Raw genomic sequence first — 15,504 nt, forward strand, 5'->3', positions numbered from 1 at the left:
GCGCAGCCTATCTCTGGTTTGATGAGAGTAAGAGCCAGGGTGTTCAGGCCACGCCCTAAACGGCATTCTTTGCTGCACTCAGGTATCGGTCTGGCCGACTGTCCTCGAGTGGGTCTTTTGTATTTTACCAATTCTCTAGCAAAATTTTAGCTCTTGCTGCATTTTCGTCAGAAAATATATTCTGGCTACAAAATTACCTCTTGCGTAGTTTGTTCTCATTACAAGTATAAACAAATTTAATTAATTGGTATTATCTAAAAACAAAAAAATAGTCTGCAGCTTTGAAGGGTAGTAGATTTTTAAACATTTTAAAATTTCAATATATGTGTATCTTTAAAAAGTGATATTCATCACACCACTGTCATACTAACTAAATTTAATAAAGTACTATTTAATTAATATAAACTAGGAGAATGTGTTTAATTCCGCTTATTGAGTGTCAATACATGAACAAAATTGATATTTCATCATTTATTTATTTTTCAGGAAGCTGCTTTTTGTTTTGTTAATTTAATATTTTCACGTTTTGGCAGAGGACTGTGTAAATACAAAACCAAGAAATAGAATTTGATTAATAACAAGTTTGTGCAAATGTTTTAACTGTGTTTAGCTTATTTGAACATAATCATTTTGTAGATTACAACGTAAATATAGATTAATTATTAATTAGCCCAGTAAGATTGAATAGTAAAATTTTTCTTGTAACTCAAAGGTTTTAATCCAATAGCGATCGCACTACTGGTGGTTGTCTGTCATTTCTGTGGAGATTCATCGCGTTCGTGTCCACAAACAATCGACAGTTCATCTGAGGGATTTACCAAGTCGAAACAACAAAATTTTTATGTTGTCAAGCTTTTGATTTACTGTGTCAGTCTGAATGTACTTTGAGTGAGTGTGGTTTTGACATGGGACAAAAATATCCAACCCTCGTCTCATAGGCATCAACATGTATTCACGTTTCACTCAATATATCACTTTAGTAAACAGACAATTTTCTAAAAATAGCAGATATCTTAGTCTACATCTCTGGGTGAGATATACAAGTGTCTGTAGAGCTAATCACGTACATATTGTGTCAATAATGTCTTACTATAACTAGTTGTAACTACAACTGTATAATAAACAAGTTGTTTAAGAGAAAAAACAGTACTTATTAGGCATTTATGTATCTGTACATGTAAAGGCATTTACTAAAAAAAATTCAAGTATGATGTAACTAAGATGGGGACACAATTATATATAATATTATATAGTATAATATATAAAAATGTAATAATATATATATATATATATATAAAACATAATATCTAGATTATTGCAATATATTATACTCATAATTTAAAATCCAAAAAGTCCGTGTTTAGAATATATATTATACAGAATTTTGAATTATGCACATAATATATTTAATAATCTAGAAATGTGTTTCCGGTATAAAACAATCATTCTGTTATTGTGAAACTGGAGTACATTGTTTGTAATATTAAGAGTAAAATGATTGGTTCAAACAGTGAGTTAACCTTGCTTTAGAAAGTAATACAAGATGCAAGCTGTTAGTTATAAATTGTATACATAATATTCATTAGTAGTATGAAATATATACTCTTTTTAAAATTACATGGTTAATATTATGAAAATTATAAATGTATGTGTTATATTGTTTGTAAAATGTCAGTAGAATCATTCAGGAATGTACAACCATTGATTTAACACCCACTGATGGTTTGGCCTCTGCCTTGTCTTACTAGCAACATTGTGACGTCACCAGAGATGTGGACACGAACAAACCAACCTGTCCTTACACGACGCTCAACTCGATCGTACTGTTATGTCTTTCGCAACATTTTTAACCCTTTCAAAGTTACCCTCCTAGGCAAACTTGTAATTAGTTCATTTCTTGTTATTATGTGTGTATGAGTCTAAGTCTACACTGTATTTTTATTTATTTATGCGTCTGGCAATGGAATAATCGTGCGTAACGCATCACATGTGAAATTTAAATGGATTGCTGGTTTATGCAATATTCTATTTGATCTGAAAAAATTGAAACTATTTTACTGTATTTTAAAAGAGGAAAATTAAGGGTTTATTCATTATTTCTTTTACTTTACTCGTCCAAATATATTAAAATAAGAACAAAACTTATATTATTTTCATTAATTGATAAAAGTAAAGTCACAATTATCTAATAATAAATTTTATTTTTGTACACGAGGCCTTTCAAAATAAAAGATGCCATCGTCAGGTGGCAATCAACAATTTAAAATAATAAAAATCTTTTACATTTTAAAATAGTTATCAGCTGAATAAATATTAATACAAGATTTGTTTAGTTAAAAGTAAAATAAAATAAATAATTACATGTGCATAACAGTTTAGGACAAAAAGAATTTTGTTATATTTTAAAGGAATGGTGAGTTTTAAATCAGTCCAACATCATTGTTTAGTATTTTATCTTTATGTTTTTTATGTATAATGTTTCATGAGCGTCATATGTTTCTTGTTTGTTGACTAGTTTAAATAATGTGAAATTTTTTAAATTATGATTTGTTTCTAATGAACGTTTGGCAATGGCTGATTTTTGAGTTTTTTTTTCTGAATATTTAATATTTTTGTGTACTTTAAATCTTAAAATTGTATGAACACATAGTGCCCCCTAATCTCAGCACTAAGTGCTTTTGGAGGATTCCTCATTGCCTACATGCATACAGAACCAATCAGAATTCAAACTGAATTTAAGGGAGTACTTGGTGGTAGGGTACTTTTACTCAGTGACAGTTTTAATGATGAATTCAAATTCAATTGCATATATTTTGCTGTATTATTCCTTATTTGTATAAACGTTGACAAATTGATAATGAAGCTTACTAGCCAAGTCCTATAGTTATAACCAATTCATTTAGATTTTATTAACTTATATAAAATAAATGCCTATAAATGAATATAACATATTAATACATAAAGCAAAATGGGGAGAATAAGCATCTTGTCACAGCAACAAAGAACAGAAAATTTTAACATTATGAAAGAAAACCAGCTGCATGATTAAGCAATGTCTGAAAATAATAAACCATTTAACCGAATTAATAAAATGGCTTTTTTCAAACTATAACAAATTTTATCATTATTCCAAGTAAATAAATTAATAAGTAAATAAACAATAGCCGAAAGTTTATAAATTAAATTAGATTAAATTGTTAAGCAGAATGGTAATAAAACAGATTGTAAACCAATATAATATAAATATTTACTATAAACTATATATATATATATATATATATATATATATATATATAATACAATAATTATATATATATATAACAACAATAAAATTTAAAATAGTCACAATAATTACATGGCACTCAAAATGTTTGTAGTAAACGCATCAAAGGGATCTTATATAGGAATATTAAGGAATGAGTTTATTTTTAAATGTAATATTAAGAATTTAGAAAACTTGTTCAATGTTATAAAAATGGGTATAAAGAAGCTAATTTAAAAGTTTAATTTTAAAGCTTGAATGATAAAGAAACCGAGGATTTTACACATAACCTAGATGGGAAGTGTTTATTAATTAATTGTGAATGTTAAGTTTAGCTCCAGTCCCCTTCCCCCTAGTGCGACGTATGGAATCTAGAGTAATGTTTGTCTGAAGAGATCCACAACAATATTAAATACACTAATAGGAGTAATTAATTATGACAATAGTTGGTATAGAGGTACTACAGTATTTTTCCATAGCTCATAGGAGATTGTTAGCCAGTCTTAACCAATGAAATGTTTCAAGTTGGCGATCATTCCCATATGGACAATTCTTTATATTGGGTATTTCAAAATATAAAATTAAACTGACAATACCCATATTCTTTTATTTTCATACTTATATCTTTTAACGTTTAATGACGGGGAACGCTTCGTTACAGAAGTATACTATTTAACTATTTTAATTGAGCATGTTTGCAAAGACTAATTAAATTAATTTCACTTTTGTACACAAAATATATATGCTTATTCTAATTTTAGTCATGAAATGTTTCAAGGTTTCAAGATTATGGAGTTTCAAAATGTATGAAAGTGTTATAATTATATTAACACAACAAAATAGAGGGCTGATTTTTGCATAACAGTTGGGCAAGTTAAACATCTAAACCAATAACGCATCTTCAGTCTAATATATAACGATGACGGCATCAATTGAAATTTATCTTTCTTCCACCTGAGCTGGAAGGGATATTTTATTTGTTAAATTCTTTGTTCTTAAACTAATCTAAATATTAAGTATATTATGTATATTTTATAAGATTTAAAAAGCCACCACCATTTTGGAATGACAGAGTCTCAAAATACTTACATGATATTTCCTTAACAGATTTTTATATTTCCAATCAGTTGCAAAAAGTAAGAACGAATATTATTTCGTTCACTTCAAGCAATCAAATGCATATAATGTGTGTGATCGTATCACGTGATTGCGACAACCAATCAGCGACAGGCCAGTGGGACGTGATGTCACTACCATTGTTTAGCTGTGCATGAGAACATTGTTTGGGAATGTTAACTAATTATCATATCAAATTATTCTGCTACACCAATAATATAAATCAACATTTAAGTGGTATATTATAGTACTTTTAGATCAATTTTGTGTCAGTAGAATCACACTTTAATTCATTTTAATATGTACTTTATAAATTCCTTTCTGCTAATCCATTCTTATTTAGATGGAACTATATTTGATTTAGGACAACTAGTCACTGAATTCAGACTGTGTGAATACTTTGTTTAGGGAATGAAATGATATCGCTTGTGATCCCTTGGTACGGATCTAGTAGTCTGCCCTAGAATGAGTGTGATGAGGCGTCATATTCTAGCACTCATCTTAAATGTTCTCTTTATTAGGACAGCATTTTAATGCTCGTAGGTAAAACGACTTCCAGAGCTGCTAAGACTGCATTGGTTGGCTCAGGTATGCCTGATATTTCATAAGTACACCTCCACTTCCTATAATTTCTCTCTTCTTATGCTAATTTAAATTTTTATTACTCTGTTTACGCTCGAATTTCTGGTGCCATAAACAATTTCAACATTTATTAATGTCAGTTTTAAATTATTAGGTAAATTATATGAAAACAACGCGTACGAAATATCATTAGACAACATTTTTGTTATTTTACAGACACTTAGTATCTGTATTGGAATATCTGTTGTAATACCTGTATGTCGCAGTTTTTACTGATCTAGAATTTCAATATACAAGTTTAATCATCTACCTATACTATAATCAAGAATATTTCAATGAACTTATAATTACTATTTTAAAACATCAATGTATTGCAGTATTTATTAAAGTTGTAAACAAATTCTTTCCACATCCAGTCAATCACTGGAACTCTAAAATCGGAGTCGTCAATAGGCAAGTAATTGGTGATCTCAAAATTTTGTTAAGTAATATTACTAAGTCGTAACAAAGGAGCATGCAACTAATTAGAAAGTAAGCAATTCCCTCATAACCTAAAAATAAGCTTTTGGATTTAATAAGACTAGCCTTTGACTAGAATGTGATATTAATGTTTTTTGCAGAAAGTGAATACAATTTTATCTTGCTTGTATTATTAAAAGTTACTGAACCATAAACAGAGGAGAGTAGATAGCCGATGATTTTATATGTTTTACTTTTACATTATTTCACAATATTCTGACTGATATATTACTATGATATTACGCTTATATTATTCATTGAGATATTTTTAGAATTAGAAATGATTTAAATTAGCTTTCATCGAGTTAAGATTTTCACAATTTATTGTATAAAAAATAAAATTATTCAATGGTTTGGTACCACATATATTATTCTTACTTATTACTTACTCGTTTAATTACGTTAATATGAAATCTATCCTTTTTACTGTTCTTATAAATTTTAGATAAGGCTATATGATTACCTGATCATGTTTTTATCCGTAATTTGGAGTTTAACTTGATAATAAGACCGGGGGCTCTAAGTTCTGAGAAAATGTTTACTTACTTATAAAGTAACATACCTACCATTCAAATTTCAAAACTTAATCAAATATACTGAAATAATTTTAATAACTGCTTATCCTGAAGACATATTTCTTAGTTTCGGTTTGCTTTAGGTGTGTTAATACAATGAAATCTAAGAGTACTATACCTACATCCACAAATCATTAGATCAATTCGTTCTTTAGATGACAGGCAGAAAACAGGCGCAGGAACAAATTTGCCAACCATTACTAATAGGAAAACAAAATATAAACATTACCAATTTGTAAGTATATTTATTCCAAATATATAAACTTGAGGTATGAGCTTTACCAAAAAATTTGTCAGATTCCATGGACGGAAATGTACCATTATTGAAGTATATGTTTTTATTATACAAATAAACAGATAAAAAAGACTTACTAGCTAACACGCTGAGTATTACATTTTAATTCTCATCTAATTGAGTTAATTCTACCTACGAAACTGTTTATTCTAAGATTTCCTCTTTATCACCATAGTTAATCATAAGACCAATGTAAAAATATTTGCTGATACTTAGCAAAATCCAATATAGTGACATCGACCATCATCAAACTCGATATACTTCGTATGGAATATCATCCACACGCTAAATTTGAAGCGCTAAATTTATTTTTTTATATATATATAACGTGGACAGACAAATATAGATACAAAAATTTTCATTCTGACTATCCCGGTGATATGGAACATCGGTTTTATTCATAATAACACGTATAATTTATGATAATCACACTTCAAACCGTACTTTTCAGAAAATTATACACAACACTCGCCTTCGGATAAGCGGTATTCGGGGAAAGGTTATGTCCGAGCTTAAGATTAGGGATTTGGGATTTAAAAGTTGACCCATTGAATGAATTTTCCAGATTAATTCAAAGTTTTGACTTCAAAGGCATTCTGTGGCTTAACCTTTAGAGATACGAGAAAAAGTGACTGGACCTTTCTTGTCGGAAATTGAATTTTATCTTTCGATTCTGACCTCGGATTTTATATTCAGAGTTTCTGTTTAGCCAATTCAAAGCATGGAAAAAAGTTTGCACTGGTCAGCTATTGTGAATTGTTTAGTGTAATGATAATAAAAACACATTCTAAGTTTGAATTAACTTTTATAAAATTTTAATGGAGTATAATTTGCTCAGGTGTTCAACTATTCATCCCAGGAAATTCCCTGTGGGTGGGAGGGTTAATGCTACCGGGGTTTAAGACATCAGGGGCTTTAATTTAATCAGGAGATTATTTATTCATACCAGGAAATTTCGGGTTGGGGGGTGGTAAATGTTACCGAGGGTTAATACATAAAGATATAGAGAAATGTCATTGGACCTTTTTTGTAGTTCACTTCATTCCTGACTAACGATTTTTCCTCAGATTCGAGCTAGCTCTAACGGTACGCCCGCTATCGGGCTTCAAAGGAGAGCCTGCAAGGGTGAAAAATGTCAAATTTTAGTCTCAGAGCCCGGAATCTAAATTTTACGTGAAAATTGCACAAATTTTGCACTTAATCACGTTTTATGACCAAACCGATGGAGACAGACAAAAAAGATACTTGACCTTTTTTCTAGATCTTATCAGTGCATATTTATAAATGTTTTTATATTTAAGCTAGATTCAGTAGTTCGACCGCTATTGACTCCAGAAACCAAAATGTCATGTCAAGATTACAAAATATTACCATTTATCATCCAAACGAAAGGAGATAGAGGAAAAAGTCACAAAATCTTTTTTTGAAAGCATTATTTTGTATTAAAATCAAATTTTTATATTGGGCTACAGTTAAATTTTTGGCTGCAATGGATCCCCCCAAAAAAATTCTCACTTAAACTTAAAAAATTAATTCTTTTAAACGGGTTTTTCGGGCAAACCATTGAGGATGGAATAACTGTGTCGTCTGTCAGTCTGTCTACGTTAGTTTCCTCATATCGTCACATTTATAATGTTTTTGTTAAAAATCCATCAACCACAAGCTGAAATGAAGAACAGCATATAGCCAGCGCATTTGGAAGCATGGTAAATAGCGCAAAACTTGAGTGTATCTTATTTATTGATAGTTTGTTCCATTATTGTAGAGTAATGAGCTGAACACCGAATATCCTGCCTAACTCCCTAAGTTTTTGTGAAAATGTAATGTAATTTATTGCGACTCACAACCAGTGTCAGCAACATATTCTTCAGTTTAGTGAATCACAACTTTATAATGCAGCGTCTGGAATCTGATGCTGTTACTGACTTCGCTACTGGAATTTGGAGTTGTATACATCTGAAGAGATCCACAAAAGTCAGTGACGAAGAAGCTCAAAAAGATCTCTTCACAATATTAAGAGTTCAGAGACACATACAGTACAAAATATATATTGTAATCTAGGAGAAGTGGTATTCTTATTGTCTCATTACGTGCACAACTGAGTGGAGTACGATGTTATAGAGGCAATCTCTAGGCACGGAGGAGCAGCCGATTTATCTAAACGTAACGTAGAAAACTGGTGAAAACATCAACATTCACATTGAATGAACTCTTCCCACCTTAACTGTGCTATATGTAGACAACGTCAGAAACGTGATAGGAATTTATGTATGTACAAAAGCTTATGAATTATTTATGATATTCCGTTTGTTTGGACAATTTATGATTTACGTTATTTTTATTATATCGGAAAACAATGTTTGGAATTTTAATTTCAATAAATACAAATAATATTAGGAGGTTAACTTAATTAGTTTGACATCTCACTAATCTAGACCCTATCATCCTATAGGATTCACGCATTTGGTATCATTAATGTTTGCTTACTCTAGAAATGATCGTAATTTTAAGTAAATATGTATTTTTCTTTCTTATATCATACAATACTGTGATATATGACTCCAGTATTGTAATACAGAATACTAACAAAGACTAGGGATTTCTGCATTGATTATTTATATTATTAAGTTCGTAAGTACATGTTCTTATTTCCATATAAATGATATATTATTAGTTATATAAAATGTAATAAACTCATGTTTCATTAGCTTTATCACGAGAGAAGTTAAATGAAAATATAAATTTTATGGGTCAGTTAATTTTCGAGATATAGTACGTACAGATAACTGGACATAAATTAAATCTCTTCAGAATCATGCAATGGGTTTTGATTCAGCCAAGAATAGTGAAAACTTGATGGATAAATTATTTAAAAAATAATTACTGAACATATTTATACAAATAATAGCGATTAATTTAGACATAACAAGAGCGTAAGAGTCTCGTATGTTAAAAGATTCAACAAATTAATTGCTGAAACCATTATTTTGCTATCATGAATGAAGCAAATGTGATGATTTTTTACTGACTCTAGTCATATGATTGCATTACTACATTATCGACACTGTGAGTCATCCGCATCTTCTCGCCAAACTTAACGCATATGGTAATCACTGGCAATCTTCTACAATGGTTTCAATCATACCTGGCAGACCGTAGTCTTTCTGTGAAGTTTTTGGGTGCCACTTCTCGGCCTTTTTATGCTACATCGGGGGTGCCTCAGGGATCTCATTTGGGCCCATTCTTGTTTACTGTATTTCTCAATGACTTGGTGGATGTTATCAACGTAAGATGCTTGCTTTTCGCTGATGATATTAAGGTTTTTTTGTCCTATTTCATCCATTGAGGATTGCCATCTGTTACAACGTAACTTTAAGAGAATCGAAGAGTGGTGCCTACTCAACGGAATGAGACTGAATGCCGAGAAGTGTGCTATTGTAACATTTCACAGGAACTCCAAGCCTTTGATATTTGATTACTGTCTAAGCAACACTATACTTTGCCGTAAGTCTTACATTAGAGACCTTGGAATTGGGTTGTCTTCGGACCTAAGCCCTGAATTACACATAGACATAATCACCAGGAAGGCTGCTAAGATGTTGGGGTTTATCATAAGGACTTCTAGAAGCGGTCTTAGTGTTGAGGCGATGAAGATAGCATATACAGCGCTAGTTAGATCTGTGTTGGAGTACGGCTGTGTTGTGTGGTGTCCCTACCAACTTGGACATATTCAGCGACTCCAGAGCATACAAGATCGCTTTGTTAGGATAATTGGTACCAAGCTGGGATACAACTACAGTGAAGTTCCCTTGGAGTTGGTAGCGGATCAATTGGGGCTGGCTCCATTATATGCGAGAAGGAGACTGCATGACCTGGTGTTTCTACAGAAGATCCTCACTGGCGATGTCGATTGCTCGGAGTTACTCCACCTCATTAATCTCAGAGTACCTGGTAGAACTCGGTCTCTGGACATCTTCTGTGTACAGCATTGCTCCACCAACTATGAATTTCACAGTGTCATCCCAGATTACACCGGCTTGGTAACCTAATCTGCCATCACCACGACTTTTTTTGCAATAGTGTGTCATCGCTGAAAAGGACATTTTTATTATTGGGCTACACTACGTAAGCATTATCTGATACTGGATAGTTAGAGCATTGTTATACCAGTTCGTTTTATAGCTCTTTTGTATTTTATTGTTGAATTGTACTAGTTACTGTATTTGTTGATTATTGCCCTACTATATTTCGTAAATAGTTATTGCACCTTGCCGATATTGCAGTTATTTTCAATGTGTTTTTTCTATGTAGATATTATTGTTATTTATTACTTAATATATTTATTTATTTCGTATATAAACTGTATATTTTAGATATTAATGGCATGTACTGGTTGCATGTTGTTGGTTGTTGTATTAATTTGTTTTATGGTATATGAATCTAAACAGACTGCTCGTGTATGAACTAGTCATAATGAATCAAATGTATTGCATGTCTGTCAGTTGTTTATTTATGCCTAGTAGCTTATTGTGTTTAGCATATTGTATTTGGCATATTGTATTGTTTGCATGTAGCCTACATAATTTTCTTGGCTTCTCTCCTGTTGCATGAGTATGATTCACTTAAGATGAAGTTTTGTTTTGTTTTGATTGTGTATATTGCCATCTTGTGGAACATGATCTATTATTATATTACTTGTAAAAATGGTGACAACCGTGTATAAATAAATAAATAAATAAATAAATAAATAAATTATCAAAATGCGATATGTATCATATAAGAAGGATTATTGCGTCATCGTTTAATACAAAGAAAGGCACTAGTAGGAAATGGCGTCTATTAATCTTAAAGATACACTCAGCCACACAAGAGTAAGGGAAAAATTTGGACAAGAATTCCTCTTCGGCGTGAACTTAACTATTTTTTCAAACATAAAAGTGGCATTTTATGTAACGCATTCTAGTACTACAAATAGCATATAATAAGTTTTAAAGACTTTACAGACTTTCATATTTAATTACTAAGAATTTAAAACTCGTATTTGCTATTATTTTTAGTCTTCATTATTTCTATAATCTATGAACAGTTTAATAATCAACAGTAGACATTGACGCATCTATAAATAAAATTACATTCTGCACTTCTATGTTGCCTAGAATCACAGTAAAATGCAAATATATAACGGAGAAAAAGAAGAATATCTTTTATTTTGAAAATACAAGTATTTTACAAGAGACTACATATTTTAAAATTATTTTAGATACAATAAATGTTATGTATTTGATGCAAGGTCTAATTACTTTGATTAATTTGTATAGTTTTCTTTTTATATGATGGTTTTAAATAAGATATACTTAGTTTAACAGCGTGTACATGTATCAAGTTCAATAAATATTCAATATATTTCCAGCCGTAAGCAGTGCAAATATAAAGTACAGTTTAAAATCACAGAACACTAATACGAGCAGATAAACCTAGTCGACATTGCGGCAGAGTATAATAAGATTAATGTTCCACAAAATGTCCTCTCGTAGGTAATAATAGCACGGTAAATCATCTGTGATGTCAGCTGCATGTGGGTTACATATTGAACAAGTGTTACATTTCATTTGTGTAGAATTTGATGTTGGTTATTCTGCGGCCTTTCGTTAGTGGCGTAATACGTAATATTACTCCTATCGAACATACTAACCAAAAATGTAGTCAAGCGAGAAATATCTTTTGCGTAGAAAAAAATGTCACATTAAAACTTATAATATAGGTTATGTGAGAAATAAAGAGCTTAATTCGCCTTTTTGTCTGTCATGATGTAGAAACAGGAACAGACCGGATTCTGATTAGATTGATTAGATCTATTCTTACTGATAATCTAGTAAGATAAGAAACTGGCCCATCTAATTAAATTTGAGTATATAGGATATGTCCGTATTGAGATATTGAAGTGGCTCAGTCTGTACTACAGGATTCAAACTGTACATATTACTGAATCCTTATTTATGTCTCAATTCATATTTTAACGAAATGTAGCTTAATAATATTATTTTCTACAATGAGAGTTTTTTTTTTAAATAACATTATTCCAATAAGGTTGGCGGAATATGTAAAAAATATAAATCTTTTTTACCAATATGTATTTCTTGTAGTCTAAGAATTTAGTTATTTCATGGTGGAGCATAAATTGGATTCAAAATAACGTAAATGCAAAATCATGGATAAAGGCATATTCTTGCATGTTTACAAATCTCTTATTTGTAGAAAACGTTTCCTGATTCCGCTTCTAGCTATGTGAAAAAAAAATTATCACAAAACGAGTAATTAATGATTAATATATATATTAACAAGTACAACTGATTATTGAAATGACTTTTTCTTCAAAATAACAAAAGAGGTCCCATTTATAACATTTAAAAACGTCGCCAAAACACTTCAACTTCCAAAAAACGTCACAAAATGCGTGGTCCTCTAAACGCAAAATCTAAGCAAGGTACAGTATCACTACTAACCATAACAACATACTAAATTTAAGGGCGATTTAGGATGACTGGTTGCATGATGTTCCTGAAGGTACGATAAAGCGCTTCATAGATGTCTTGGTCTCTTACTTATCTATCTCTCATGGATATTATAACAACCAGAATGCTGAACGTGTCCATTATTATCACAACCTATACATACTTATCTAGATTGTATAAAATGTATTTATTTATTTAATATAATAACTAATAGTACAAATATAGACAGTTCATATGCATACAATATACATGCACATAACTATAAGCGTGTTAAATGACAGAAAGTAGAACGGATACGTTATATAGATATCCACATCAGCAGTGTAACGTAATAGGCTTTTACCACACCTCCCTAATCCTGTAAAGAAAGCCTCATGAATATTCATAACACTCACAAACAGCCATTTCCGCTGCTATCATTTTAAATTTCTCTTCATCTATATAAAAGAAAATACAATAAAGGCTTTCTTACATTGTCCATAAACCAACACGTAAAAACACTGCAAAATTCACAATACCTGATTCACTTTAGTCTCATGAATATTTATAATACCCACAAACAGATATGTCCGCGACTATCTATTTAATTCCCCCGATCTTTACAAACATTATAACGCAGTGGCGAGCCCTCGCTGTTATGAATCGAGGTGTTTCACATCTCTTGCAGTGTTCTGAAATCGTAAGTTTCATTCTATTATGCTGGTAATCTAGTGTTCATGAATATTAATAACACCTAAACAGCCTTATCCGCTCCCCCACGAGATTAAAATGCTTTCCGTTTTTCTATTGTAATATAACTTAAACTATTACAGCGTACCTACGACTAAGACCTGCAGGCATTTCAAATAATAAAAAGTATTAATTCTTGTAACTATTTATAACTGATGACACTGTTTAAAGCTTAAGTGTCAGATTTTTACTAGAGAGTTTTTATTCGCAGATAATTATATTACTTATAACTGCACATTACTAGACGCGATAGATTGAAGTTGACAATAATTCTGTGACTATTATGTATAATTGTAAGACTGAAACTCAGTTAATCAGCGTCATCATGACATTACATGAAGTCGTGTAGAGTACCAATCATAATATTGTAACTTAAAGAGTTCCAATATATAACCTCAGCTTAGAGAACTGAACTAACAGTTTCAGCTGCTCATAGTTTTGCATGCATAAGATTTACCACAACGTCAGACCATTATTTATAGTAGTAATAGCCATGCGAATCAAATGTGTAATATCAGTAAGTAATAGCCGAGAGCTATATTTTTATGAATAAATACTGATTTGTAACTGAATAGAAGTGTCTGCTGCTAACATTTTCTGCTTCTTGACAGGCAAAGTAGTGTCATGACAAGTCTTAAAGTAGCAGCTGTCAAATAACAGAATCAAAAGTTATAACAACCTCACTAATGTGACAGTCATGTATAAATGTAAGTTTAGTACTATATATATATATATATATATATATATATATATATATATATATATATATATATATGTTGTTAAACGCATATGTGACAGATACGGCCAAATACAAAATAATTGAATCGGAAAAAGTAAGCGCTCTGTGGTGTAATGGTAGCACATTCGCCCGGCAAGTGAGAGATCCGGGTTCGACTCCCGGCGGAGCAAGTACTTTTTGTTATACAATGTTTATTGAAATATAAGGCTATTGCCATTTATCCAATTTATATATATATATATATATATATATATATATATATATATATATATATATATAATATGTGTGTGTGTGTGTGTGTGTGTGTGTGTGTGTGTGTGGTGTGTGTGTGTGTGTGTGTGTGTGTGTGTGTGTGTGTGTGTGTGTGTGTGTGTGTTGTGTGTGTGTGTGTGTGTGTGTGTGTGTGTGTGTGTGTGTGTGTGTGTGTGTGTGTGTGTGTGTGTGTGTGTGTGTGTGTGTGTGTGTGTGTGTGTGTGTGTGTGTGTGTGTGTGTGTGTGTGTGTGTGTGTGTGATTTTCAATTATAGTGGTTTTTTTATGGGATGTCACTATATATTAGTCGTCACTATCGTACTAGACACACAGGCGCCAGCCGTGTTATTTTAAGAAATCCTGTTCAGATAAATCGATTTTAAAATTAAACGTTTTAAATCGCTGTTTAAAACGCTATAAGCCCAATATAATGATGTTAGAAGCTCCATTACGAGACCAATGCAAAATTTTTCAATGACCCAGCCACGAATTAAAATGTTCATAGTACCTTAATACCTATTTTGTCTATATAACCCCTAAATTAATACTAAAACAGTTATTTAGTAAAATTATTAGGTTTCAGTCAGACAAAGTTCCGAGTTTTGATTTTTCAAATTTTCAGTTTGCTTAAAAAGCACCGAAAACCTGTACCGATTAGTTGTTATCGACATAAGAACTTGAAGTTATACCTTTAACATTAAATGTTTTACGTTACTAAACTCAGAATTAAAACGGCTATATCCAACCAGTAATAAGTGTGGGTCCGATAGGTCTCGTCAGGATCACTACTGTCCGTGAACCTCAATTCGTTCGAAGCTATAGAAACGTATCAGGTTTGGTCTTGGCTGGATACCTTCTTATTTGCTTTCAAATTCTAAGAGTAGTTCCGAGTCGTAGTGAACTTGGCATCTAAAGACAAAAAAA

The 15,504-nt window shown here is 31.2% G+C and overlaps 1 protein-coding gene across 1 annotated transcript; it reads left to right on the plus strand.

Moving 5' to 3' along the window:
• Positions 1-9,756: 9,756 nt before the first annotated feature.
• Positions 9,757-10,398, plus strand: LOC124365378. Its single transcript, XM_046821354.1, has one exon. It carries the CDS (start codon positions 9,757-9,759, stop codon positions 10,396-10,398), a length of 642 nt encoding a protein of 213 aa, XP_046677310.1.
• The last annotated feature ends 5,106 nt before the right edge of the window (positions 10,399-15,504 follow it).

This window comes from Homalodisca vitripennis, chromosome 6, assembly GCF_021130785.1.
Source record: "Homalodisca vitripennis isolate AUS2020 chromosome 6, UT_GWSS_2.1, whole genome shotgun sequence".
In the NCBI taxonomy this organism is placed as follows: Eukaryota; Metazoa; Arthropoda; class Insecta; order Hemiptera; family Cicadellidae; genus Homalodisca; species Homalodisca vitripennis.